Genomic DNA, 20,901 nt, shown 5'->3' on the forward strand with positions numbered 1-20,901 from the left:
GGACACTTTCAGGACAGAAATGGACTGTTTAATTTTGGCAGTATGCACGTGAGACCCCTATGAGAACTGCACAGATTTGGTCTGTTTCCAGGTCTCAGAACTTTGGGAGAGAAACAAGCCAGAGATCTACCCCAGGTGCTGGAAGTCAGACCTTCCTAAGATTTCACTCCCCACAGATAAATGGCTTCCCACATACCTGAGAGAGTTGGGAGCATACAGGCTGGGCTCATGTCCAGCACTGTTTCACATATGCAGTAAAGGATACCTCCCAAGATTCTGGGATTTGTCTGAATCTGTACTATTGCACTGAAGCCCAAATGTTCTGATTTACTGCCTGATTTGCAGTGGAACCCCACTTCTGTCATGGGCCTAACCTGAGCATAGACAGATTGCTTTCTTCTTAACTGTGGACTTGGGTTCATTCATATGACAAAATACCTGAGAAAGTCAACTTCAAGATGAAAGATTTATTTTGGCCCAAGGTTTAGTCTGTGGTCGTCTGGCTATGTTGGTCTAGGTCTGTGCTGAGGCAGAATATGGTGGCAGAAGGGCACAGTGCAGCAGAGCTGTGCACTTCAAGGCAGTCTGGAAACAGAGGGTGAGACAGCTGAAGGAGAAGAGTGAGATACAGTTCTCAAGGTCACGCCCCCGTGACTCACTGTCCTCAACTATACCCGACCTTTTAAGTTTCTATTACTTCCCAATAATGTTGTTGAATTATAAATCCATCAATGGACCAGTCCTTGGTAAAATTGGGGCCCTTGTGACCCACTCACCTTCAGACAGCATCTCTGAATACATGAGATGGGATTTCTTAGATCCTTTTTCTTTGGGGAGTAGTCTGTGGAGTAGATAGCTCCCTCTAACCACACTGAGCTAGGGAGAGCTCTGACCACAACCAAGCATAGAGTAGGCAGTTAATAGTTTCTGAGTTTAATGACCTTTAACCGATTACACGTACAATAGTCATATCTATTCCTGATGAGACAATTCACTTGATTTTTGCTTTCTTTAGAATGCCTTTTTCAGCTTTCACTATAAGCAAAGTAATTTACAATTACTTTTGGCTTTTTGCAGTACTTATTGATAACCTGCATTCTAATAACTTATCATTTCTATGAGATGATTTTGGAAACCAGACAACTGTAGGGAGAAAAAAGGAAATAAGAGTTAAACTATGTGGCTTGTAAAACAAAATTAATTTAAGATATCACTTAGAGATTAAAAGATACTGAAATAATACAAGTAATTAGACACTTATTTAAATATAATGGATGCTTAAAAATAAATAAAAATAATGGGTGCTAAAGTACTAGATACAGTTCCTGACATATAAGAGTGCTTCAATAAATATTCTGAATACAATGAATGGCTCAGAAGAGGAGCTGTGTGCCTACCCAGTACTGAGCATTGTAGGAGACATGTGAGAAGACATTCTGAATCTTGGAACCACTTAACAATCAAATGGAAAACATCTGACAGGCACATTAGCAGACTGTTGGTAAATATTTGTCAAATAATTGATTGGTCTGTAGTATTAACAATAATTTTTCAAACAAGTGATCTTCAGTATAGTTTTTAAAAGATTTCTCACCCTATTTTGTAACTATTACAGTACAGGAGAAATGTTTGCTGGTCAAAGATTTAAACATGTCTTTTCTAGCTTTAGTATGTGAGACGTGGAATTAAACCTGAACAAAGGTCCCTCAATATTTTTGTTTAAGGCAACTTTTTAGTCTCACAGAACCTGAGACACATTCTGTTTGTGAAGTTATTGATTTGTCGAAGGGACAGGAGAGGGCGGCTGGCTAAGAACAAGTCAGTGTGCGAGCTACTTGGAGAGAAGGAAGAAGGGAGGGATGGCAGTGGCTGCCACCAGTTCTCCAACAGGTCAGCCTGCGTGATCAAACTGCTCAATAGCTATTGATCTACTGCAGTCTCCTGGCACCTCCAAGGAGCTCTGATTCAAGGGAGTGCTGCATCATTATTGTGAGTAATTAGGGCTAATGCAGTAAAAGCTTCAATAAAGTTTGTTCAAAGTGATACATAATTTGAAGCAACTTCTATTACACTTTCCCAATAATGATTTAATAACCATATGAGATAATCCATAACGGAATAAGTCAGGCTAATTTTTCTTATCTTCTGCCTATTGACCTAAATTCTCAGCAAGGTCATACAATGTATAGAGAATTCATGATTTCACTTTTGAAACATGCATTTTTATCTTCTGCATGTATTTGATATGAGACTATACTAATAGATAAACCCCAAATTGTACTAATAACTCAGTAAAACATCAAGAAGACAAAATCACTGTGGTTTTGCACCTGAAAATCTAGAATAGGAATGGTGATTTTTTATCAAATAGTATATTCTTCTTGTTTTGTCTCTGTCTGTCTCTTTCTCTCTCTCTTTCTCTCTCTCTCTCTCTCTCTCTCTCTCTCACACACACACACACACACACACACACACACACCAGTATTCTCTAATCTTAAGTTCAAGTAGGAAAAAAGACACCTATTAGTGATGCGATTGGTAAATTTCAAGTATTCACAGCATAGCTATGTGAGAACAGAAGAACAGACAGAACAGCTCTGAGTTTCTGTGTTTTGTTATCAAGGCTAATCCATTACTCTCTCAAACTATACAATCTCTGTCTAAAAATTTCAAAGTCTATGAGTAAGTGCAAATATCTAAATTTCACATGTCTATTAAATTTTTAGACATTTTGCTTTTTTATGGCAAAGACTAATATTAGGTAAACTATTTAATTATTAACCTAATTTTCAGCCAAATCAATATTAACTACACCTGTAATCAAGATGCAAAACCTTAACCTTGAAAAATTATTTATCTTTACAGGTAGTAGTTTGAATTCTTAATTCTGATAGAGTCAGGTTGCAGCCTAGGGTGACACAGTGATCATGAAAATTGCCTCTAGATTCTCAATTCTATGATGGCTGTTTTTTCTCTTCTTTTATTAACTGCCATTTTTGGAGATGACCTCTGAATAACAAAATATCCTGGTACAAAAACAAAGCAATGAATAAGAATAAAAGAATTATACAATTATTTATTCCATTTGCTTTTGTCTTGGGTGGAATCATGATCTGAAGCCCTTACCCAAAATAACAGACCAGTTCAGCCAACCCTTGTGCTTCAAAAGAACCAAAACAGAGCAAATAAATGTGCAAGTTAATAGGATTTGGAATGACCAAGAAAATAAATTTATGCACTGAAGAAGCTTTCAGATTATAAAATAAATCTGTAAGTCCACACTAATCTGTTAAAACATATACTAGAAAATATTCTAAAAAGATCTAGAAAAGTTAATGTCTATTTAAAAAACAGTTGTTATAGTTTTCTGAAAAGTGTTACCCATGGGCCTGTGCTGAAGCATCACAAAATGAGTCCGTGTTTGGCCAGACCCTCTGCTGAAAGTGGCAGGCTCAGGAGGAAAAGCTACCTTCCCTTCATCCTGGACCCCCTAAAAGACCAGCAGGACTAGAAGTTGCTATGTTTTCCTGAGGTCCCCAACTCACACCAGAGACTTCCTGGTAAACCTCCATGATATTGTTTTTCTACCCCCAAAGGAGAAAGCAAACCTTTTTAATTGAATCTGGGCATCCTGGATCACCTGAATCTTTTCTGTGGCTAAGGCTATGGCATTCCAGGGAAGCAGTAATTTCCCACGAATCTGCCCTTGCCTTCTGTTCAACCTCATCTCCTTGGTATCCACTTGAAAGCTCTTTTTCTATCACCACTATCAAAGCATAGTTTTTTAAAAATCTCATGTTGAAGACTCATTCAGCTCTTTAAGGAGGAAAGCAGCATGGTGATAAAACTGGTCCAAAGGAGAATTAGAGAAATGGGTGCTGTAGCCATGGAGGCATTGGAGAGAGCATGTGGGGCAAGGTTGCTCAGCTAGTGTCCTCCTATGCAATAAAACCACAAGCCCTGCATTCACCTTGTCTACCAGACAAAATCTTTACTGGGAAAAATCTACAAGTTATCATTTAGGATGGCAGACTCTGGACCTTTAGCAGTAATAGATAGTCCAACAAGGACACATTTCCATAGAAAATTAATAATTCTGGGGCAGACATGGGAGGAAGAGTGAAAGGACATTTACCTTTCTGTTTGCCTTGTTTGTAAATGTCAGCTCAATTCTTTTACATAGCTAAAAGCTGCTCCAGTTGCATGTACATGTTCTTGCTTCATATTGCCCGCACTTACCAGCAGGGTGATCACACACCTTGTTGTTCATCACTGTAAAATGGGAGATAGGTATAGCCTGGTATAGAGTATTGTGGTGAGGAACACACGAGATAATACTTGTGAAAATCTTAGTGAAGTATCTTGGCAAAGTAAGAGTTCCCAAGCACCTGAAAGTACAGTAAGAGTTCAGCCAATGGGTGCTATTATTGCTGCCACTGTTCTTGTTATTTCCTGCTTTCCTCTCTGGAACTATTTTCTTCTGTGCCTGCACTTCATGGCTTTTGGATGGCTACTTTGTGTTTATTCTTCAAGACTCAGCATACACACCTTCCGTTCTAAGAAAATATCTCTGACACCCAGAGAATCACACCAAGATGAAGTTGAATGCCGTAGTCTATGTGCTTCAGTGGCTTTCTATAAGCACATTGAAGATTGAGTCCTGCATTTATGACAGTGTGTTTAGCCACTGGACTGGAAGACTACATATCCTTTTAGTCAGATTTTATTCCACTGTAAAACTCCAATCTCCAACACCATAATTTTAAATATTGGCTAAAATGTATTGAACAACTACATGCTGCACAAAATAGTCTGGTTCATGAAAACGTGCTTTAGCATCATTAAGGGAGAGTGATGCTAATTTGCCTTTATTTTCCATATTAGCACCAGAAAGAGCAAATTATATACCAAGAATATTTAGCAGAGGGAGCAACCAGAGAAGTTTCCAGCCTCCTTGTTCAAAAAAACAACCAGCCCCTGGCTGATCAACCAGGGTATTTCCACGGGAAGATCATATTTAAAGAAAGTATCAGCCTATAAGGTAATATAGACAAAACAGAACACGTGTTTCATCAGAGAAGAGAAGAATCAGGCACATGTAAGTGTCTTCCTTTGTCCAGAAGACCTGTGCAGTTTTCAGGATGAGCCACTCAATAAAACACTGAAGATTAAACTGACCTGTGTTGTACTATAATTATTTTATATGTGATACTCTTGGATTGTGTCTGGAATGCTGGTTTCCCTAGGCAGTGACCATTTTGTATCTAGGTTTTGTCTCATTGAATGAGCATTGGGCATCCCATGAATTCTCAGACCCTTGGGATATAAGGACTGAAAATAAGAGGAGTAGAAGCCAAGAGTGCTACTATTGAGCAATTCACAAGCATACTTTGGCATCAAGGACACTGTAGAGTGCTGGGTGCATAGTAGATACTAAATAAATATGTCTCCACTTAGTTTAACTAATTATTATTTCTCCTGAGCTGAGATTTTTTTTAAAAAACATAGAAAGCTTAATGACAGGTTTGAAAGTGCGGTATCTGTGAGAAGTTTAACTCAATTTATCTTCACTGAATGCCTCATACAGATTATGCTCCCAACCGCCTCATGCCACAGTCAGACCCTCTTAAAAATAGAGTAATGATAATAATACATTTTATCTTCTTCCCAATGATAGTATCATTCACACCTCCATTGAAGCCCGGTGGGAGGTTTGGCTGTGAGGCATCAGACGCAGGGGGAGTCAGGTGCGATTATTGTAATGAGGATTCCACACTCAGTGAAATGTGGAAAAGAAACCCTCCCATACGTGAAGCGATTTCTATTAAGATACTCATTTCATATCAAATATTCAAGCTCTGCTTTATAAATGAAGGAGAATGAAAGGACACTCTTCCAGGGGCCGATTTTATGCAGCAAAGAAAGAAGGCACAAATACTTTATGATCAGTTTTGAGATGAAAGCACAGTGCCTGCCTTGTTCATGAGCTCTTTCCATTTCCAGAAGTCTAATTAGATTGTTGGTTTAATGGTAGCAAGATAATTTAGTGGCAACTGAAAGCAACTATGTTAATGAGAAGGGAGCATAGTGCTTTGGGTTTCCTGTAATTAATGGAGAGCTTTTGAAAAACTTTTGGGTTCCAGTGAAGTTGGCAGAGTGAGCCCAGCTGTTGAGACAGGGGCAAAGACTTTCCTACTCATTGCTGTAGAGACAGCCTCAGGCGATGTGGAAGAACTGTGTAATGACTATCATTAAAAATGATCTTGAGTGGTCCAGGCAGGCTATAGCCAGCCTAAGAGCAGAGATGGAGGAAGAGGCATGGAGAGAAAGGAGATGCTGAGAGACAGGGATAAGGATTATGAGAAAGGTGTAACACAGACACCCATCCGCCTTGCATCCTTACATCCTACTCCACGGGAGGCTCTAATGTAGTCCCTGCTCGGCCCTCTGGGGCCTCTTTCCCCTGCTGCTTATACTGGAAAAACTGGACTACAATAGACTAGAAGGGTCCTTCACCAACCACTTCACTTTCACATTGCATATGAATCACTGAGCCCAAAAAGGTTCTGAATATTACCTGACTGGGAGTTAGGAAACTTGGACTCTCTGGTCAAACCACTGAGGCAGAGCAGAAAACTAGATTTGGAGTTCAGGATAGGGGTTATTGTGGAGTCCTTGTTACAGTGCCGCGGTACTTTTTCATTTATTTCCTTAGGTAAATCACTGAGGCTTCCAGGTCCCTGCTTCCTTATCAGTAAAATCAGAAAAATCAGTTCTGTCTTTTCAGCAATAACAAAAAAATCTATTCCACATTGAAAATCTAACATATGAGTACCTTATGCCCCCCTCATATAAAAAATGAAGTCATGTCATGTAATGATGTAACCATGTGAAGTCAAATTATGAGTCAGATCATAACATTGTTAACCATCCTTTGGAAAACTGTATTCTTATTCCACCTTCTAAATATTCCTATCTCAAGGCGCAGCCCAGGCTCCCTACTCTTGAGAATTTGTTGCCACATCAACCTTATTTTACACAAATATCTGTAAATGCACAAATTGTTAAATATTTATTATAATTGTTAAATGACTTTGTTAAGAATTGTCAATATTTTAATCATCTACCACTCAATCCTGTGAGTCACATATAATAAAAGTATGACATTAAGCCCAGCCCAAAGGGAGCTTACACACTATTTGAGAAAGCCTGATTCAAAAATTAAAAGTAACCCAACAATATTTTTAAATGAAAAGATGGAATAATAATCTGACATACTAGCAGCTATCATTCAGCAATTTATGGGTCATTCCTTTTCAACTCATTGAAACTAAGGGAGTTCTGAGGGCAACTGATGACCTGTAAAGTAGTGTTGAAATGGACTTATAAGGATGGACTGGGCTGAAAGAGCAGACAGAAGTTTGAGGGAAATGTTTACAATGTTTGTGAGATAATTTTCTATCTGTTTTGTATCAGTTTGTAGGTTATATACTGTTATATACTGAAATGATGGATAATGAGACTGAAGAAAAATTTGGGGTCAGGACATGGAGTACCTGAAATTCCAGATCAGGTCTACTCATCATGTTACATGTAGCGAAGTGTACTAGTCAACTTCCCTCTCCCTGAGGTACATACATAACCCTCATCATTTAAAGGAGGAGAGGTTTAATTTGGGTCATGGTTTTGGGGGATTCAGTCCATAATCTGCCAGCCCCACAGCAGAAACCTCATGGCAGGTGCTTACCTCATGGCTAGAACCAGAGCAAAGGAACAGTGTCCAAGAGAAAGATATAAGGGGCAAAGGACTAGATACTACAACTAAAGTCACACCTCCATGGCCCACCCAGACGTATATAGAACTGTGCTCCAACATCAGCAGGTCTCAAGCCAATCAAGTTTACACTATCAAGTGTAACTGTCACAGATAGTGACACAAATGGTAGTTGTGAGACAATGGCCTTCTGCAGTTGTGTTTTGGTTGGCCTACACAGGGTTATACATTTTTAAAAATTAATTGGCACCTGTAAGTATCACAAGATTTACATCATGATCAAGATTTCTGGCTTTTTCAAACACATATTCTCTGTTTCTGTGTGCTCAGATTCTTAAGTGACAGTAAATGAACATTTGCCCCATTGGGTGAGAAATACACATATCCTCCCTCCTCCACACTGGCCTAGATCATAATCCTAAACAAATTCTCTCAATAGTCTGGTGCAGCATCCCTCATCTGAAATGCCTGAGACCAGAAGTATTTTGGACCTGGGATTTTATTCAGGTTTTGGAGTAATTGCAGATACATAATGAAATTTCTATATTGACTATGGCTCCCCACAGGAAGTCACTGAAGGTGTTTGAGCTGGACTAAAACAGTATTCAGAAACACATTTAATTCAGCATAAATATGTGTGCAATCTGTAGTACAGATTCTATTTTTTCCTTATGGTTTGGAAAGGGCTTGGAGAGTGTGAAATGGAGGGAACTTCAGCACTTCCATGTAATCAATAGTAGAAAATTGACAGGGAAGTGCAGGTTTTCCAGCTCTTTACCCCTCTGTCTTCTTTGCTTTCCTAAACAAATACCATATGCAACTGGCTTTCAAAAAGGGTGGTCCTTCCTTGAATTGTTGGGTCCACAATTTTAAGAGGCATGCCCTTGGGACAGTTGCTTTGTCTCTGAGGTCTGTTTTCATCTCTGTACCACAGGGGTGCTAAAGTCCTCCACTGTTTGCTGCTGCATGTGAAATACTGTATCCTGCACTACAGATTTTTAAAACAGTTAATTCCTCCCAGTTTCCCTTAGAGTCATTTGAGGGCCAAGTGATGCAGTGCACTTAGTGCAGCGTGGTCTAAAATAGGATACAAAGCATTAGATGGGACAGAAAAAAAATCATTTAGTAAATAAATTAAAACTAATCATAGTTCCACTAACAGAGAGGAACAGTTTTTTTTTTTTTTTTTTATTCATTCACTTCTACCCTGTTCTTTTAAGGTTCACTGGAACTAAATCTTAGTCTTTTTTATGAAATTTGCTTTTGAAGGGAATACAAGGAAAGAGCCCTGCTGGTTTGCATCTCTCTTAGATTTTCTCATCTGTTGAAGAAACCACGTATTCAGGAATTTTGTTTCCATGATACTTCTTTAAACTAAGAGACGTTAGATGGCCCTAGGAAACATGAACTGGTATAGCCAATGGACAGTTTGGAAGATTGGGATAAAGTACTGATGGAGGGATGTAAACTTTGCAATGCTCCCAGCAAGGTGTGTGAACCAGGTGTGTCCTGGATCCTGGACTTTCCCCAGAAAGTAAACAGAACTACAGTAACAACAAAATAGAGGAAACCTACTACTACCTTTCAGTTCAGCAGGGGATCAGATCTACCTCCTAAGCAGTGCCTGGGGTGCAATTTCATTGTTCAAAAATACTCCTCCATTAACTGTTTAATTGTTTGATCGATCTTACATGCCTATATTTGTTCGTCTGTGTAACCAACTTGAAGATAACAGTATATAATACAACAACCATTGTTAATTTCCTATCACCTTGTCTCAAATTCTGTATTATTTTTATTGTTATTATGTTGTTTTATTTATGTCTTTGTGTTTGTTAATTTGTTTTTGTTCTTTTCTCTTTAAAATTAAAAAAAATACTCCTCCAAATGACTTCCTTGTCCTCCAATATCTGAAGACATTTTGAGAGAACTTTTAGTATTTTGAAAACCAGTTTTGTTCATTACAAGTGCCCACAACCCTGGTCTTTGTCTCATTCAAGTTGCCAGAGTTAAGTGATTTGGGCTTTTACATATGGAAAGTTCATTTTGTTGTGTAATTAATGGGAGGCAGACTTTGGAAGCTGATGAGGCAGGGCCTTATTTATACGAAAGCATATGTCTGTGTTTTGTTTATGACTCACTCTCTTACTCCACGCATCATAACTTGGGTTTGTTTACACTAACTTTTCCTAGAATCTGAGCCACATGGTATAGGAGCCAATAACTTATAGTCTCCTAATGGGAAAGATGATGAATGAGCCTTTTCCTCTCAAATTGTCAAATCTTAAATTAAGAAAAAATTATTTGCTGCATTTAATCTGTCCAAGCTTATATTTGAAAAAGAGAAAAAAGTTAGAGCAATAATTTATTTTCAAACAACTACTGGTACAGTGCTCAGAGCATGAGTGTATAAATTCTTGCCAAGAGAGCATAAGACCACTCCCTGCAATAAACCATTATAATTTGGATCCAAATGTTTGGCAATGAAAAGACCATTCATGGTAGAGGCTGTGTGTGTGTTGGGGCAAGGAGCTGTACCAGAAATCTCTGTGCCTTCCCAAAATTTCTGGGACCTGAAGCTGCTCTAAAAATAGTCTTTAAAAAAAGCACATTCATTCTTTCTCTGCTGTGTCTCTGTCTCCGTCTCTGTGTCTCTATGTCTCTGTGTCTCTGTCTCTCTCTCTCTCATAGAGAACTAGATACAGATAACAAGCTAGTTAGCTAGACAGATACTCATACATACAAATATGGTTATATATGTATATCTATGTAAGATTTTTGTGTGTAAGTTTTTGTTTTTAGCTAATCACTATACGTATATGTGTTGCTTTTTCTGGGGACCTCATATTTCCAATCATATTATAGCTTAATATGTTCAATCTGATTTTCTTAGTGGTCCCTAATAAGTTCTAAACTTGTTTTTGTTGATGTTTTAGTCATTGAAACTCCACTTCTCCCATGGATCATTTTGAATATTGGTCTAGATTCACAGTGCTTTTGGTTATAGCTTAGAGACTCTGAACAGTTAATGGTACCCTAAGGAAAGTAGCAAACAGCTGAAATATGTGAGGATCTAAATTAATTTTCAGTGATTTGGATCTCCTTCAAAAAATCCTCTCATGTCTCACACATAGACTTTACAAAGTATTTGGTAAGTGCTAGTTTAGATCAAGTCACAGAGAATCATTTCAATTCAAGGAAGTCAGCTGAGTTCCACACTGGTCAAGATGTACAGAATTCAGTGTTCAGCACAGTATGTGACACAAAGTGACACACCATCCGTATTTGTTCCAAGAATGATTAAGATATGACCTTGGTCTCATTGCAAAACAGAATCAAAGAGAAAAAGACCATGCAGATTAATCCCAGGATCCTAATACTGGAGACACTATATGAAGTACCTTCAGGGAGATATCAGCAATGTAGGAGAAGCAGAGAAACTAATGTTGAAACAGGGGTCCCTGCACAGCTTTTAGGAAAAGGACTTACTTGAAATTTTAAAAAATAGGGATGATGTACTAAGATGGAAGTTATTCATGAGAAACTTCTGAGTCAGAACTGTCAACTGAATTCCAGTGGAAATTTGGAAGTACTGGAAATACACCAACTATTATTTTGTCTTATGTTTTTTTTTTTTTTCCTGCACTAGTGCCAGAGTTGCCTCTGGATAAAAGAAAAATGCAAGACTTTTCTCTCTCTCCATCAGATGCAATATCCTGTCTGATACTGGCAGAAATAATAGAATTGGGCACACACCTGTAGGCAATGCAAAGTTATTGTTTCTGGGATACATCCATCATCTACTAAGGAGACAGACACAACAATGTATGAAAGTCTAAAGGAGTGTGTATAATTGCTTATTGTTTTTATGAAGAATACAAGGATATTTTATTTGTGTAAATTGACATTTTTTCTTTAAAAGCTTCAATAAAACTTAAAACAATAGCATGCATTTGAGTCATTTTAATCAAGCCCAGGAGTTAAAGGGACAAAATGAACTTTGACGATATTTAAACCCTTTGAAAATCTCTAAAACTCTGAGCACTCCCTGAGAAAACAAAATTAATATTCAAAACTTTCACAACAGACTAGAACACTGGGGTAAAACCCATAAAATCAAATTTTGCAGGTTTAAATAGAAAGTTTGCATTTAAAATGAAAACCAATTCCTCATAGCAATTACTAGATTTGATAGCAGTTTGTGGGAAAGCATTTAAGGGAGCTAATTTAGCCTCCATTTAATATGAGCCAGCAGTGTAATGTTCTAGAAAAGTGCAGGGTTTTTTGAAAATGTATTCTTCATCAATGTAAATACTATGTCTTCCAATCACAGAAATTAATCAACTCAATTCTTTATATTAAACATTTTATACCTGGAAAATCAGTTAAATTGTGGGCACCAGAATTTGAGATGAACTTTGGCAGATGATAAACTCTCCAGATGAGGGTGTTCAAAATGGAATAGACTATAGGGTTCACTTCGTAAGAAACACAGGTGAAAGATTTGATAATGTCTTACCCTGAAGAGACTTGTATATGACTTTTTGCAGATCACATTTATAGAGAAGTAAGGACCCTTCCAAGAAATTAAGAAATCTGTCTGGAAATACAGAACTGAGGGATAAAAAGTTAAGACTAAAGTTCATGCTTCTAATGTCCTGGTAAATATATTTCCTATAAGGTTATAACAATAAGACTGAGTATTGCATAAATAAATGCAGACCAAAAAGAAAACAAGACCAAAAAGGAAACAAAGAATAAATACCTGTGATTTTAGAAATTCTAGCATGGCCAAGAAGGATTTATTTCACCTGAGCCTATACATTTAAAGTTTAGAAGGTTCCCTGAGAGCATGTTGGTATAAGATTCTGTGTTCTTCCTTGTATTTTATTTTTCAAAATTTAAGAGAAAGAAAATCTTATAATCAGGTAAGCACATCCATGTATAATAGAGTATTATATAAGGGATTATATTTATGGTTAAGAATAAAGCTATACCAGACTTGAGAGAAAAAGAAATATAAACAGCCCCTTGAGAGGGTGAGCCCACCCCCACTGTGTGCCACCTGGCATGCTGTGAGACTTAACAGATGTAGCTCAAATGCTTTGGCATTAATTCCATTTCTATCCAGCTTTCCATGTTGTCTATAGTCAGTGTGCTGGAGCTTAATGCACATTGCAGCAAGCAGAAGCCAAAGTTGATTGTAATGGAGTAGGGTTGAATGGGCTTTGTATTCCCCAGTTTGCCACTATTGCTATTTCTAACCCACTCCCTAACAAAAGCCTAGGCAACAGCTCTGACCCTAGTAAACATCATGTCATGCAAGACTTAAAGGATGCCTTTGTTGATACTATCTTGGACAACCCCAAAATGAATCATACAGCAGGCTGCTGAACAGAGCACTATAATTTCTTCTGCTTGTTGTCTGAGTTCTGAGCTTTCCTGCCTCACCTAATTTTCTCAGGCCTGCCAAAAGCCGGCTCTAGTCTGCAGAGGTTCTCTGGCAACCCTGCGATTTCCTTATTACACCCAGGTTCTCTCTCAAGAACTCACTACTGCTTTTACCTGTCCAAAACCACAGGTGGTTTGTGTAACACCCAGGCTCATGAGTGAAGGGCATTTTGCTTGCCAAAGAAATCAAGAGTTCTGAAAACTTAGGGATCAAGACCTCACAATTGCTAAATCCAGTGAAGGATGTCAGCATCAAGTCTCAATCTAGAAGCTGTCTATGGGTTTAGTCCTCTTCTGACTACCACCGAACCCTCTGCAATTAAATTTAGTACTGTTCTAGGAGTATAAAGATTAGTGTTATGCAGACATGATCTCTAGGAGTTTACAGTCTAAACAATCCAGCAGGAAATATTAACCAGGCACCTACTATGGGATAAGAGCTGTGTTTTCTGTTTTGGGAGGTATAAAGAACACACATGTATATCTGTCTATCCGTAAGAAATTTTAATGCTTCTTAGCCCTGAGCTCATAGAAAGTTAAGATCTTATAGAATTAAATGCTAGGTAAGTAAATAACATCTTCATGAGTTAAAACACACAAACACACACACACACACTCACAACTTTAAGGCAGCAGTCTCCAAATTGTTTGATCCTATAGTGATATCAGTAACATAACTTTGGATGGACACCCCACACAAGTGCATAGAATACATGCACTCTTATAAAGCATAAATCTTAAAAGGATATTGTAAACATAAAATGTTATGTTCTTAAATTAATTTAAATTTGTATGTCATTATTATTTATGAAAAAATATTTTCACAGGCATTAACATGTACTAATTTTAATATTTTTGATGTTTTAAGAGTGCCATGAGATTGAGTTTGCATACCTGTCTTTCAGATTTTTGTTCCACTTAAACACTTACGATAAAGTAAAAGTCAGATTCTAGATTCAGTTTGCATTACTACTCATTAGTGTGTGTTGTAGGTCAAAAGAATATTTTAAATGGATATAGAGAAGAAAGTACATTATTGGCTGTGCTTTAATCTTAATATTTTTGAAATCTCATCTGTCAATTAAACAAGGTTGCTGCTGAAACTTGGCTAATGATCTTCCTTATTAACAATTAACTGGTTTTGCAAATCAGAAGGCATTCTATTTTTTTTAATGAATCAAATCTCTGAACATCTTCATTTGGTCGTTAATCCTTTACAAGATTTTTAAATTTGCAAATTTAAAGGATTTTGTAGGTGATGATACATAATTGTCAGCAACAAAATTGCCAAACAATGGAAACATTTCCAACAGTTCCAAAAATGTACTTTCCATAGCATGAGTCTTTTTCAGAAAGCAGTTATTTTCTCACCCACTTTACCCTAGTGGGACATTAAATATTTTGTGTTTTAACAGCTGCTATGTGACATTACTAACAGCCCGCAGATAGTATTGAAAGGGTGAGAACACTTAGAACCATTGTCTTTTTGTACAAGAAAATTGCTAAATTCATCTTTTATAAACTTTGCTGTGAGATAACACAATTCTGTGTGATATATGAACTATTTCATGGATAGTCTTCATTTCATTATAAAATATTTTGGTTTTTTTTCTATTTAAAAGACTTGCTTTTCTAAGATTAACAATCTGCTCTGACCTACTATAGCATTTAAATGGGATGTTGGCCATACCCTGAAAGCAACACTCTGATGAAATACTCCACCCATCAACCCCTTGAAAACATATGACCTTTCTTTCTACTTTCAGTAACTCATGCCCACCTGTGACAGGTAGACCCATCAACTGATATACAGGCCAAGTAAAGACATGACTCTCTTCCTATATATAAATCACTGGAGTGCTTAATTTAGTTCTTATGCTTTAGATGCAATATAAATAATATAAATACCAATCATTAATGTGTTCTTCCTGAAGCCAAGTAAATAGTGTTGCTTATCCTTGGGGGTGGGCAGTATGCACCTCACTTGGAGAGGAGTTGGACAGTGGGCAAGATTGCAGAGGCAGGGGAGCACAGGGCAAGTTTCTACAGACCTAACACCCTTTATGCTTCCAGGAAGACCTAAGGAGCTGTTGAAGGGCAAACAACATTCGGTGGCCTTGTCCACTTCAGAGGTCACACACATAAGCCTGCTCACACCTGTGTGCCCACTGCTTCACCCCTCCATCAGCCAAACTGCCCACCTCACCTCTTACCTTGTCTCGAAAGAATTGTGAAATAAGAGCAGAACAAAGACCAGGCTTTGCAAGCCATTGCAGCTGAGATAGGATGTTCTTTCTCAACCCCGAGAAGAAGCTATTATTTGAGTAGTCAGGTAGTCACTATTCTTTAAACAAGCTGGCCACATTTTCAAAGGAACCCCAAAGTACACTAAGACAACTTAAAGAAACAGAATGGAAACACTGCCCTATCATGACAAATCCCCCACATCTGCTAACTCTTAATTGTAAATTACTGCTATACATATGGAGAGCAGTGCTTATACTTGCGTTGACAACCAGCAGCCACTCAGATGTCCCCTACCAGCAGAGACAAGTTGTCATCCTTTTCAAAAGAACTTTTAAGACCAGGACCACGGAAGGTGAATGTAAATTCACTGGATGGAAGAACGTTTACGTGCCAAGGTGGATTGCCTCATTTTTGCCATTTTAAAAAAGCAGCATTAGTAGAATAAAAGACCATTGTTGAAACAAATCCAAATACAAAGTACAAAAATTGCACAATTTACATTAGAAAACAATGAGACAATTGAATTTCCTCGAAACTATATTTGCTGACCACAGAGGACATACCAGACCACACACTGATTTATGAAAAGGCCTTTGCTAGGAACTCTGCAAGCATAGAGAGAAGATGTGTCTTTTGCTTGCGAAGAACCTTCTAACGTGTATCAGCACACTAAGCAATTTACATTGCAGCTCTTTGTCCTGATTGCAGTAGGCGGTGCTCCAGTTCTGCACACCCTACAAGGTAACTCAGCTCCAGACAGCTGAACCTTCCCAACATCTCTCCACCTTTCCTTGGGGCATTCAAGCAGCAAAAGAAATTCTAAGGAGTCCAAAAATAAATCTGCTTTTTCCCCAACTCACCCAAGTCTATTTTGTAAAGCTACAGTATGTCTTGCACATGAGCAAAGTATAGTCTACCAACATTATTGCCGATTTTGAAGAAATCATCTGTACAACTCAGTCTTGTTAGCCCCTGGCTTAGCTCACAGTGCCTATACCACATCTATAAGCATGTGTACAAAAAAGAACTGTTAAGGCCACTCTCTGAGTATCATAAAAGATGTGACAAAGTCAGGAGTATGAACCAATCCTCCAGTAATGGGAGTGAAAAGACGGTCTAGAGCTGGACTAAAGTTCAGCTCCTTGCATAGCAATTTTAAGGCTCTTCAAGACCATTTGTACTGCAGAGTTATGAAGAAATAAATTTGTATTTTGCCTGGGCCACTCATAATTACTCTTTAAATCTAACAAAAAGCAGGCAAGATACAGGGCAATTATAGGAAAGAGAGCAAATATGGAATCAATCTTGCAGCAAGAGCCCAGAAATTACTGTCCAATAATGAAGCAAATTGAAGAGAGAAAAATCTGTAAACATTTAGAAAGACAGTGAAATCATAAGCAATAAGGAGAAAGGTTTGTAAATATCAAACCCTGCCAAGTCCAAAGTCCTATTCCCCTCTCCATATTAGTATTTCAAAATTATTTGATGAAATAAATGTTTTTGAATGCCACCTCACATTTGGGAAAAGCAACTGATAATACGTATAGGAAAGAATTATAGCAGTCTTTAAACCAAGAAAGAAACTTGGAGAGCAGCTAGTCCATTCGTCTTGTGCACCAGATGAAGAGAGACTCAGAGGGGCTAAAAGGTTCATCCTAGTTCACCTTCATTTCCAACTCTCCATCTGCAAAGTCGTTTCTGCTACACTGCACTCTGCTATTGTTTGCACACAGAAATAATGAATATGAGCTGAAATTGTGGATAATAAGCATTAGGACAAAATGAAATTCAGATGGTCAGTAGATGTAAAAAAACACAAAGAATATAACATACAAAAGGGAGGAGGATACTAAGTTGTAACACCTGATGTCCTCAGTGGAGGTTAGCACATGATGCACGTCTACAAAACTGGTCATAGCATAAAACTCAGAGAATTCACTCATTCTCCCATGCTATTAGGCCAGGAGTGTGGCAAGTAGCAGGAGCCATCCAAGGAAAGGATGGATGCATAGTCTTCCATGAGTACATCTCTTACTCTTCCACAACTAGTAAGGTAAAATAGCCCAAAGGGGGGAAAATCAGAGCTCCCTCTAGCCCTAAGATTCTATAAAATGATTTCTTTTTGCCACTTACAATTCATCATCTTTAACTACCTTGTGTTATGGCAAAGTAGGCACAATAGCATTAATAAACCTCATGAGCTCATTGCTCAGCTTCAGCGATATAAGCTAATGATCAATCACTGATGTATATATGTATCTCTCTCCTCCCTTCCTTACTATATGCATATGATTTCATCTATATTTGATCATGCATTTCTGCAATAAAGGTACTCAGTAAAAACAGGTGATCATAATGCAGTGATCATACATAAGAAAATCAACAGTAATTATACCATGAAATGCCCAAGCAGAGTTCAAATCTGAATGTTTTTTATGATTTACCTTCACAGTCTTCTAAATTGGTTTCCAAATAAGGTCATCTTCCATCTCTTTGTAATTTACAATTTCTCCCTCAACTCACCCTGCAATTTATTTGCTAGGGACACTAAGTTACCTAGGGTTTCCCATCATCTCCATTTTACTGACTGAATCCTTGTAAGTCTTCTGTCCTCTGTATTTCAAAGTGGTTCCATCTAGAGCTGTGCTGCCTAATACAGCAACTACTAGCCTCAGGTAGCTAACAAAACTAAAGTAAAAATCCAGTTTCTTAGTGACATTAGTCACATTTCAAGTACTCCAGAGACACATGTGGCTAGTGGCCACAGGATGAGTGCAGATGAAGAATATTTGCCTCATTCTAGAATGTTCTGGAAAGTTCCACTCTGAAAGTCCTACACCAGAGGCTTAATTAACATTTATGAGGTAGCTTTGGTAGAAAACAGATATTAAACTCTCCTCCACCAAATCTTTGGTTCACAATCGATCTCCCTGAAGTGCAACAACTGGATGCTAAAATGAAACAAAAATTAGAGGGACTAAAGAATTCATGTGTTTTTAAGGTAAATAGTATACTTACAAATACATTGGCAGCTTGCTTTTCTACTCAACTCTTTTTTAGACGTAACCATGTCAATATATTTATATGTAGTATATTAAGAGACATATAAGATTTCATGTCTAGGTATACTGAATGTGGATTGTGCATTTGAAAAAATGCTAGAAGTTGTGTGGGATATTTCTGACTAGTTTTCTTTTACTCGTGAACTCTGTGGAAGAGTTAAATTACTCAGTCCTGATACAGAGGCTGACCCTTTGAGTCCCTATATTTGTATTAATTGCTTTAAAAAATCCAAACTCAAACTCTTCTAAAGGATGGTGCAATAAGGTAGCAATGATTAGTCTGATTTGTCTGTGCAAAAAATAACTTCTGAATCCTGTCCATGTCCGAAGCTCCACGCTAGGCACAGTAAGAGAATAAAGCCGGATAAGAATCAGCCTCTGTATCTGAGAACTGAGCACCCTTTTTTTTAAAAAAAGACTCAGTACAAAAGTTTTATTTTTATAGTCAGAAGCTCACTCTGGCTTTGTTCTATTTTGATCTTTATAACTTATTTTAAAGATCGCTCAGTAGTTATTCATTGCTCAGTCTTGCTGACCTCTGGCCCAAAGCAGGAACATTTTGACCTGGCCTATACAACTCATTGCTTCCCACTCCATGAAGCTAGTGGCATAAATAACTTCAAATGAAACCCTCCTGGAGATCTGTGACAGCCACAGCATGAGGGGGAAATGGAGCAACAGGGAAAAGAAGGAAGCAGGAGTGCCCAAGAATAAGTGGGTATCCGTCCTCTTAAGAGTTCTTTTTTTTTTTCTTCTCTCCCTTTAAAATATTCTGTTTTTCTGCTAATAATTAAAAAAAAAAATGGGAGGGCTCAACTAAGACACTAATATGAAATATGTGCCCTTCTAGGGCCTCTGTCCTTTAAGTAGATTATTTAGGTTGAACATTTAGGGTAATTCACAGCAGCGAAGAACTGAGAGGAGGACACACTTGTGAAGTGTACAGGTGAGCAGAGTGGCTGCTGTGAGGGAGGGCCAATGTCCCTCGATATGTGCTTGCATAGGCTCTCACAGGTCTGTGCCTGCTCAGGATCATGCAAGCAGAAAGGCTGATTGCAAGGGTGAAAGGCCGTCTGCGTCTTGCAGCCTTTCACACTTTATGGCGTCTGAACTTCAAAACGAAGCCGTCCTGAAGGTCCTTTAGTGGTGGCGGTACAGGACTTCCTGGGAAGTTTAGCTCATAAAATAAAGGCGCCATCTGGCCACCAGCACATGAAACAAGCCCTCTGCAAATAACAGTTCAGTAGAGGGAGTGAAAATGATTCCGAAACACCTGACTGGGGTTTCCCTTCAGGTCCCCAGAGGGAAAAGTGGTAAGACAAGTCTTGGCTAACCGAGCATCTATGTGACAAATCCAGAACGTGGAGGGAGGAAAGTACGCTGAAGGCCAGTGCCATCCCAAACAGCGTCCCAGGAAGGAAAGAGGAGGGCTAGGGCAAAAGGCTTCAGCCACATATTCTAGAGCAGTCAAAGCATCTCTTCTGGTCACTGGTACACTGGGACAACCTAAATTACAAAACGTGGGCGGCTACATGCTGCTTTATTCATCCAATGTCAGTGAAAAGCTGTCATCTATATGAAATAGGATCAAATGCCAAAAGGCTGCATAAAACACTCTACCATAAAGAAAAATGTTACATTGTATTGCTGCCAATGCTCCGGGCAGGTCACCTCAACAGCCTAGGCCTCAGTTTCCACATCTTTAAAATGGGGCAGTAGTGTTTCACATAATCGTGAGGACTGAAATACTGCAAATAGAAACGTTTTGTACGTGTAACAGCTATCCTACCGAGATTTATTTCTCCTATTCTCAATTTAATACACAAAACTAAATACTGGGTGCCAATGACATGCACAGCATAATTCCGCGCGCTTCTCATAGCCAGATAAAGGTTCAGTCATTTTTGAAAGAGGGCGAGTTTTAGGCAGCCCGTGTCCTGTGCTCAATTTCTTCTCTCTCCCCGCTGCAGCCAGCTCCTCCCTCAAGAAGCGATTCAAGCGGCGGGAGATCGAAGCCATCCAGTGCGAAGTGCGGAAGATGTGCAACTACACCAAGATCCTGTCCACCAAGAAGAACCTGGACCACGTGAACAAGATCCTCAAGGCCAAGCGGCTGCAGAGACAATCAAAGACAGGCAACAACTTCGTCAAGAAGAGGCGAGGGCGTCCCCGCAAGCAGCCCACCCAGTTCGACGAGGACTCCAGAGACCAGATGCCCGTGCTGGAGAAATGCGTCGACCTGCCCACCAAGCGGGGCCAGAAACCCAGCCTGAGCCCGCTGGTGCTGGAGCCCGCCGCCGGCCAGGACGCCGTCATGGCCACCATCGAGGCGGTCATCCACATGGCCCGAGAGGCGCCGCCGCTGCC

The 20,901-nt window shown here is 38.8% G+C and overlaps 1 protein-coding gene across 1 annotated transcript in view; it reads left to right on the forward strand.

Moving 5' to 3' along the window:
• Positions 1-20,901, forward strand: part of Setbp1 (SET binding protein 1) — a 358,524-nt gene that overhangs the window by 332,655 nt on the left and 4,968 nt on the right. The window contains exon 6 of the mRNA XM_005373166.1: positions 20,505-20,899. Within this exon, the coding sequence (XP_005373223.1) occupies positions 20,505-20,899 (395 nt within the window). The remainder of the gene's footprint in view (positions 1-20,504; positions 20,900-20,901) is intronic.

Source organism: Chinchilla lanigera, unplaced genomic scaffold, assembly GCF_000276665.1.
Source record: "Chinchilla lanigera isolate Chin_1 unplaced genomic scaffold, ChiLan1.0 scaffold00001, whole genome shotgun sequence".
In the NCBI taxonomy this organism is placed as follows: domain Eukaryota; kingdom Metazoa; phylum Chordata; class Mammalia; order Rodentia; family Chinchillidae; genus Chinchilla; species Chinchilla lanigera.